General features: G+C 38.3%; 1 protein-coding gene across 1 annotated transcript in view; it reads left to right on the forward strand.

The window, feature by feature from the left end:
• Nucleotides 1-2,974: 2,974 nt before the first annotated feature.
• PRSS12 (protease, serine, 12 (neurotrypsin, motopsin)) overlaps nucleotides 2,975-9,387 on the forward strand; it is a gene marked incomplete at its 5' end in the record, with an annotated part of 33,073 nt that continues 26,660 nt past the window's right edge. The window contains 3 exons of the mRNA XM_010161118.1: nucleotides 2,975-3,113; nucleotides 5,358-5,536; nucleotides 7,616-7,766. Coding sequence (XP_010159420.1) covers nucleotides 2,975-3,113; nucleotides 5,358-5,536; nucleotides 7,616-7,766 — 469 coding nt within the window. The remainder of the gene's footprint in view (nucleotides 3,114-5,357; nucleotides 5,537-7,615; nucleotides 7,767-9,387) is intronic.

A 9,387-nucleotide genomic window follows, 5' to 3' on the forward strand; every position in this document is an offset into this window, starting at 1 on the left:
TTATGTTCTATGAGGTATCCATGTTACTGTAATTAATGTATCCCTTGATCCAGTAAAGTAACTACCAGGGCTCTGAATACCACAACATTTTGAGTAAGCAACAGTGAAATAATGTTCTTATTTGTCTGCTCTTTGATTTGTTTGCTACATAATTATGACATCCTACGATATAGGTTATACATACTTCAAAGTCCATACAAAACAAAAAAATACTGTATCATTTTAACTGTTGTTGGATACAGTGCTGAAATACTGAGCTAGAAACACTTAGACTGGACTTCTTAGAAAAATATGTTAGAGATATTAACCTTTCAGAGGGTTTTCAGTTCTGACTTTTTTTTTTTTTTAAAAAAAAAGGTTTTACTTATTGTTTTGCTTGAGGAGAGAATGCTGGATTTTTGCCCAGGATGGTTTAGGTTAATTGTAGCTATAGATATCAACACTGTTCTATGAGGGGAGTAGTAAGTCAATGCAACAGCAGGTTAGAACTATTATACTATATATTCAGCTAACTCTATAAAGGGGCAGACACAATAAAAAGTTTAATTAGTTACATGTAAAAACAGGCTTCCTTTTTCTTTCTTTCTAAATTAACTTATCAGGTGAGAATCAAGAAGATTCAAGATTAGTTGCAAAATTACCTTTAACAATCATCTTGTGTGTTTTCTCTTCTATACAATAGAAGCTGGTTCTTTACTGTATTTTCTTGTGAGATGAACGAAGGTCTGTTATGATTGCTACTATCCTTCATAGAATACTGGTGTTATACACAGCTGTAAATCTACAGGAAAAAGGCAAACCAAAATATTTTTTGAGATATTAGATGAGTTTTTTAGAAATCCCCCATTGACTGTTTTCATCTATGTCTTTTCCCACAGGCACATAGAAATAGGGCACTGTGCCTTCCAGTCATTCTCCCTTCCTTACCGACACCCAGTAGTGTGTTCTCCCACTTCTACAGCGAGCAGACATGACCCAGGGTTCTTTAGGGGAGTGGGTGGCGAGGGAAAGGCTGGTTTCTTTGTTTAATGGTGTATGCCCACAGGGCGAACTTTCTGCTTTTCAAACTTCTTTCCTGAGGCATCTACTGGAGATGGAAAGATTTCAGATTTCTTTCATTTTTAGTTGTTGGGAAAAGAGTTTCTGACATGCAAAAGCTAATCTCTTGTGCTATCTTCTGCTCTGTCTATGTGAATAAATTCCACTGTTGTCATTGGGATTCTGTAAATACGGAAAGAGGAGTGAGCCAGATTCTGCCATGGAGACCTTAGAAGAGAGTTTTATGCCTCAAGTACTCCTTTATTCAAATATTTGACTAGAAATATTGTGTCATGTGTAGTCAGGAAACACTGTATTGATTTCAGTAGGTGTCATGCAGGACTGTAAGCAATCATGTACGAAAATAAACTTATTTTTGGAGATGACATCTTCAAAATTACTTTCTGGTATGTCAGGAATCACTTTGCTATGACTGCAGTGGATGTTTCAAGTGAAAATAATAGTCTATACAAAAGTCTGGTGGAGAGCAGAAATAAAACAAATTCCAGACTGTCTCTATGTGACAGAAAAACACAAAGAGAAAAATTATAAAGACACACAAACAATGTGCAACATGTCTACAGTATTGTTATAATTAACTCATTAATAATCCTCTATTCTGAATGATGGCTCACTCTGTAACATGAGCTGAATAAGTTTTGTTTGTCATTTACTGCACAGTAAGTTACTGCTGAGAAAGTAAATAGGAGGCAAAAAGGAACACACAAACCCAAGTTTGAGGTTAATTAATTCCTCAAGCTATTTGGCAGTCGCTAGGCTTCGTGGTTTTATAACATATACTGAACTAAATTAAAACTAGGACACAATCTGAGTAAAAGCTGAGAGGAAAAAGTGGATCTACCTATTATTCACACATAGCCATATACAATGAAATTCAGGCACCAACATGGACTGTTTTCTCCCATTGCCAAAAGCCCTGCAAACTGGGTGATGGTCTAGCTTCTGATTTTAAGTAGATCACAGAAGAGAGGCAGATGGATTAACTGAGGTTTCAGGCAATACTAATGCGTACAATGAGGCTATGCTTGATAATCTAACCAAAATGTATTCTTTCTTGTTGAGTTACTGCTCTGTTACAACTCTGTTCTGCTTCTGTGGAGTTGCATGCATGACCAGCTTTTTCCCGCCTGTGCCACTGGCACTTGGCGACCTTCAACCGCAGATGCATCTGCCCTCTCAAGTAAAACTACTGTAATAAAAAAATGCAAAAATATGTTAATTTTTTTGGATTGCTGTGTTCTGCAGCTCGCAAGAAGCAGGCTTTTTTTTGGCTTCTTTTCGATGATTCCTCCCGGTTTTAGCTTGCTTTGTCTGAGAATTTGGTAACAGACCTCTCATGAATTAATACAACCCCTTCCAAAGTTTTTCTGTCTGAGAACAAGTATGAACAAATGCATTTTTTGCTAAATAAACTGCTGACATCCATGCCATTCATAACGTCACATGGTTCAGAGCAAAAGCTACGCAATCCATGCGGTTGTTTTCTGATCCCCTTAAGCTGGATAGAATTATGTGGAAGATAAAAGTATAGCATTCATGTATGTGTAGGTTTTGCTCTTTTGGGTAGAGGTAACCACATTTAAATGATTCTGTCTATACATACTTTTTTTTTTGTTGTTGTTAGATCTTTGACTTGTAGCATCAGAAGGATCAGAAATATGATATAATTTAGTGTAAGAAGCGAGATGTTTTCCTTGTGTAAAAAATACGGTTCTCTCCTTTTGTATATCACTGTATAAGAATGTGAGATGTTCCAGGGGCCTTCTTAAAAGCAGCTCACCCGAAGAGCACAAATGGTAATACTCAAAACAGGAACTCTGCAGAGGGAAAATCAGGTTTGGGGTCTTTTGTGTGTGACACATTAACTGAGCAATGGACTATATTGGAGGCTTAATTTTTTAATTTTTTTAACTAGGGTCAGTGAGACTCCAGGGTGGCAAGAATGAGTTTGAAGGGACAGTGGAGATTTATTTGAATGGAATCTGGGGAAGAATCTGTGGGAGCCACTGGGACAATAATGATGCAACAGTTGTATGTCGGCAGCTTGGACTTGGGTAAGTTTCGATCTGAGTAAAAATCTGGCAACTTGTTTGAATGACATTTCAGAATAAAGGACAATCTATTTTGCAAATAGTGAGGGCTTTTTGTGTTTGGTGATTGTTTCTTCTGTTTGAAAGTTGCTGAATGCTGGAGTCGTTCTTCCCAGAATCTTCTGCTTCCTTCAACTGCACTGTACTTCGGAGAGGTTGCTGTAAGAATCAGTATTTCATTGGAAAGCTGCGTATGGGATCTGGAGAGGAGCAGACCAGGGTAGATGCTTTGCTTTCAAAGTAAAAAGCGTGAAGAGGTCAGAAAAGCTTAGGACAAACAAAAACTGCTTTACTAGACATCTGGGAGATGTCTACAAGGGCAGAAATATGATCCTGAATTCACTTATGTAAGTGTGAATTAAGAACAGCTCCAGTGAGGTTACTGGATCTATAAAAGTGTAAATGTGGCCAGAATTACACTCTACATGGGCTCCTAATCCTATGAAAATTCCTGGTTCTTAGGAGCATGAGGTTACCCTGGTCATCATCCATTCTACCCTCCCAAAAATCATCTGGGACTCATCCTAAGATTTTGGAAAATGTGGTATTTTTTGTGTGCACATCTTCATCTAGCTAGATAATCTGTATGGTTTAATTTCACAGTTGCACACTGATAACAGAGCCCAAAACAAGACAAATTTTGCAGCTTCACATTTTCATGGAAACGTTTTAGAGCTACAGTAATATTGAACAGGTTGAAAGTCCCTGAATTGTCCTCACTGACCACTACTTCCCACTGCTGTCAGAATGGAGTTCATCAACCGGACCCTTTAGTAGAATTTTGTCATTAAACTCTAGACAATGCCTACAGCCATACTGCAATTGCAATAGGAAGATGAAACTGAAGTAGGGAAGAAAATGACCATACCAAAAGGGAGTTTTAACTGCAATTCCAGTTTCTAAAAAAATCGATGCTGTTCAAATTAGCAACCAAATTACTTGAATATTCACCCTGAGCACCCCGATCAGTCTGCACTTTCCCAGTAAGCTGCTAAGTATGCTGGTTGTACTGATGTTCTAACGTTTCTTTCAGTCACATCCCAAAGGGTCGTTGTGTTTGCTACAAGCAGTAAGGGGCTTTACATAGCATACTTGCACTGTAACATTCCTACGGATTATCCCACTTTTTAAGAATGCCAGCTAGAACTAAAACTAAGCTGTTTTATAATGTTCAGTACTAATCTGGACACACCATGCCAATTTATCAAAATATGAGGATTAGATGAGATAAAAGTTCAGCCATCTGGAGGCCGTGATTTTGCTTATGACTTCAGCTGTCTACGTGCAATGTCTCCTTTCCTCATTTTCATGTCAGTTCTTCTTGCCTTCCATACCCTGAACATTTCAGTCGAACAAGACGGCTGTTAGCAAACACAGCTCAGGGCTGTGGGTGAACGGTCTGGTCTTTTCAACAGAAATGGCTTATATCTGAATCCAGACCAAAAAGCCCCAAGCAAACAGTAGTTGAAAGTTGCTGTTATTGTGTTTGGCAAAAATTTGGATGCTAATACCACAAGTTGAAATTACTAGGTATTTCTGGTGCTTTTCAGGTGCTTTCATCTATTTGTTCCTTTGATTTTATAGTATTTGGGGTATGTTTTTAATTTAATTTTTTTGGCTTTAAATAGAAGACAAGATGGCTCAATAATTGTTACTGTATGTTTCTTTCAGTATGGAAGGAAAGGAAGTTAAGTTTATAAATGTTCTGGACAGATGGGAATGGCTGAATAATGGACATGGGCCTGATCTAATGGAGTATGAGGTGGTTTCACTGCCCCGTGGTCACAACCATATTATATGACGTGTATGGGGAGAGCACTGGTACGTTTTAATGGACTAAAGGAGAGGATTAGGGTGAAAGGCCCATTAGCATGACCTCTCCTGGAAGTATAACTGCAGTGGGACGGTACTGTAGATTCACCTGTGGACACTCTGTTGAATTTTGTAGTGAAAAATGAGGAGAACAGGAATGTAGCTGGCCCTGCAGCAACACAGGCCATTGTACTAAAATAACCCACAAGAAAATGGTGAGAACTGGGTCACATCTGTTACTTTTCTTTGTACAGAAGACAATGCTGAGCTGTATGAAAATGTGATGAATTCACACTAATGAAGAAAGCCCTTTCTTTTCTATTCCAAGATTTACATATGAGAAAAAGTTCCACTTCCCCACCTCCCACTCTAATGTCCTGACTGTTCTTCTTTCAGTGAAAAAGGTACAGCAAAACACATACCATTTTCTGGACTGGGCCTTATTCCTGTTTACTGGAGTGAAGTGCGTTGTCGTGGTGATGAAGAAAATATACTGTTATGTGAAAAAGACATCTGGCAGGATGGAACATGTCCTCAGAAAATGGCAGCTGCTGTCACATGTAGCTCTTCCCTGGGTAAAAAAAATACATATGGTTTGGTTAACTCCTTACCTTATTTAAACAGGAGTCATAATAATTACTCATTATTGAATTAGAAAAAAATATTAAGACTTCTTGGAACAGGAAATTAAACAGATTGAATCATCACGTTCAAATCCCTCTATGTTGTGCAAGCAGCAACTAAGTGAACACCTTTCTACCTGTCCATAATCAACAAGTTGTTGCTATGAGAGGTAAATTGTGAGAAAGGGTGAAGCAGCAAGAATCTCTGGCTGTAAAAGTAGGATTGTTTCCCCTCACATTTTTTTCAAACCTTTAAAAAAATAAATTATTTATTAATTTGTCTACTCAGAGGTTGTCTTCAGAAGCTACATCTGCTACATGTCAATTTGCTAGTTTTTCTTGAGCAGTAGGGAGGAGCAGCAATTTCAGTCTGTGCTGCCTTCTTTGGCACAGAAGCATTGGGATGACATTCCTTCCTGTGACCAGGGGTGATGCTGCACAAGGAGCTGCGAAGTTTTTGCCTTATTCTGCAAAATACATTTAAAACAGGTCCAAGTCTTCCTAGCTGAAGTCTGCTCCTTCACACATCACTCACACAAGTCAAAATGACATTGTTAGGAAAAAAAAATACTAATGATTTAAGATATGTCAGATTATTTTAATGAACTTCATAAACATCAACTAAATGGACAATTATGCCATCAGATTTAAGATAGGTAGGACCTCGAGGAAGGCTAGGCTGGCAGTGCTGAGGAGCTGGCAATGGCAATCTCTTCAGTTGTAACCAAGCATGTATGGCTGCAGCCAGTTCTGTGCTGCCTTTCCTCTCCTACTCACATTCCTATCCAAAGGCAGATGCATTTTTGTCCTATAGCTCCACTATTCATGAGGAATATTTTGATAAATGGCTTTTAAAAAATCATTCTGGTCTTAATTTAGAAAACTATAGTGTAGAGGGAAGAGAGAATCTTTTTAAAGCTAGGAGACAAGTTGAAGGACCAAAGGAAGAGAAACAGTTTTGCCTAAAGAAACTGAAAACTCTAAGTTTGAAAATTATACTTCTAGATCACAACATTTTACTTCTGTTTATGGACATTTTCAACATAAAACTTTGTTTTGCTTAGATAAATTTATTGAAGGACTGTTGTCTATTTCAGTAATGCTGAAAGGAAGTTTATTAGTACAGTCCAGGATGTCTGAAATGAATTAACTGATCCTGAGTTTCAGCAGATTAGATGAAGCTTTCACATTGTGCAGGTTCTACTGCAACTAGCTTTTTTAAATATTTACCAAAAAAACACCCAGTTTTCATACCAGTGAAATGGTAAGATGGAATTGGGAGAAATGCCTTCAATTTTCTTTTTTTTTAAGCCAAGAAATAGATGAAATAGTAGCATTCATTGGTTAGAAAGCCTACACAAAATCACATCTTAAATCATTCAGATGTTAGATATGGTGAAACCTTAAAATAACCTTTTAAAAAGTAGAGTGATTAGTTTTTCCTATGCTTTTAAGCTGTTTCCATTATTATAGCTTTATGCAGAAATAATGGTTTCAAGACAATTTCTCACTGGACCAGAAAAGAGCTAATTATTTGAAAAGACCAAAAATCAAACTGTATCTTAGAAACAGGAAGGGAATGACACAGAATTAAAGTGAGACTCCACAGTCAGTGAGATTTCACTGCTCTGACTGGAATTACCAAAGTGATGAGAAAACATGAGGATGAGTTTTGACTTCTGTGGCAATGACACAGGGACAATTTTGCTCTTACTGGTAGAAATGCAGCTCTACTGGCTGCAGTATTTGGCCTTACAGCCCTCAGTATCTGTGAACGCTTTGATGCCTAAGTAACTCAGAGTCAGTAAGGTCACTTCTCTGTATAACATTCTTCAGCTACTGAGAGTGGAGCTTAGGGGAACTCATTGCTAGGAAGTTTAATTTCATGTTTTCCATCTAACTAGAAAAAATAAAGTGTGGTTCTTGAGTGATGTCAGAGAAACCATTAAGCCATCTTCTTTTTTTCTTTACTACCAGGATAACATTTTGGGAAATAAATGACCTTCTCCTCTATTCTGTGTTTGTTCACAGCCCCTGTCTTCACTCTGATCCGGCTGGCTGGTGGGAACAATGCTCACGAAGGAAGAGTAGAAGTCTACCATGCTGGCCAGTGGGGGACTGTCTGTGATGATCAGTGGGACGATGCAGATGCTGAAGTTGTCTGCCGGCAGCTTGGCCTTGGGTTTGTTTTTCTGCGTATTTTCTACTCCAGCAGCGAAGCAGGAGGGTTGGTCAGATACTTTGCCTGGAGATGTCAAAAGATGGTCCCTTCAAATCGCACTAATACTCTGAAGCAGTAACTAAGTTTGTTTATAGAAGGTTCAGGTACAGTGCCATTAGTTTCAATTCCCTGGAACCTTGATTTATAGGATCCCAGTTTTCAACGTCATATGATAAGGGGAATTTTGTCTGTAGGACAGACAAAGGTTGTGTCTCAGAATAAATGCTGAGTATTAGCGAAAACGCACTACAATTTCAGTGAAATTTCAATCAAAAGCTGTAGATGAAGAAAAGGACCGTTAAAATCCTTGCATCTATTTTACTGAAGAGTTTAACAGCTTCCTTGATTTGGAGTAAGAGCGCTGCTTTGTCAGAAAGGATATGTTTTTTTGGCATGCCTGTGAGAATCTCTCAAGATTTGTTTAAGTCACAAGTCTTTGAAGATTGTCAGTTTGCATATACTGAGTAGAGATCCGTTTGAAGTTTTGACAGTTAAGCTTGTCAGCGATTCTGTCTGAAGTAAGCACAGTCCATAATACAGTCATAGCAGCAGAACAGGATTTTCTTGCTCCTCTTCTGAACAGCTGAGAGCGATTCTGATACCACACAGAAGATAAGTATTCGAGGAAAGATGCTGCAGAAGTGGGAGGTAAATAGGAGAACTGCTGGATCAGAGAGGAAGGAGATAGGGACAACTGGGATGAAAGGCCAGACAGGTTGAAGAGGGAAAGAACTAGGAGCAAGATACAGAGAAGATACTAAGATGTAAACCCAAGGAGAAGGGGGTTATGACTGAGACAGAGTCAGAAGTAAGCAGGTCGTTGCAGATGAGACTGTAACAGTTCAATCCTGCTGGATTATGATGAATTAAAAGAAGTGGCATTGAGGACAGCAATCTTTGTGGCATTAATGGGTGGCCGCCAGACTGTTTTGTAACATGGAACTGAGGCCTTGGGCTGCTGGTGCCATCCAAATTGGCTCAAAAGGATGAGAAGTGTGCAGTGCTTTAAAAGGTTGTAGATCTCCTGGTGAGCCATATGGGAATCAACAAGCTCCTCTGACATCAGATTTTCATTTCCCCCCTGTTTATTTTATGCTATGTTTCTATATTCCTGTATGTTTTCAATTGGGAATACCTAATAGAAAGTCTTTTTAGAGTTTTTTTCTGCTTTTGAATTGGGCCACTATTAGTAAGTGTGGGGAGTTACTAAGCTATGCTTTACATTTCTGTATACTAATGACAAATGGCATGCTCTTAACCTGCCTCCTTACTGATTACACTAAAACATGTGGTTACTTACATCTGATGTTCAGAATCTGCAGTTCTGAGATGCTTCTAATCTGATTTGGTTTTCTGGGTAAATAAATTGTAGTAAGATGGTGCTAAGTCTTTTTTGAAATATGTCTAGAGATTTACAGAATTTCTCAAGTGATCCTCTTGACCAATGTGCTCATTACTGTGAAGTGAAATTTTACCAACAGTGGCAGTAGTCCAGTTATGAAGTAATAAAAATAATCTAAATTTGCATACTGTTAATCCATCTAGAAACATGCCACAAATTGTAAAGCACCTCAGTAAGCAG

This window comes from Eurypyga helias, unplaced genomic scaffold (assembly GCF_000690775.1).
Source record: "Eurypyga helias isolate BGI_N326 unplaced genomic scaffold, ASM69077v1 scaffold13831, whole genome shotgun sequence".
NCBI lineage: Eukaryota > Metazoa > Chordata > Aves > Eurypygiformes > Eurypygidae > Eurypyga > Eurypyga helias.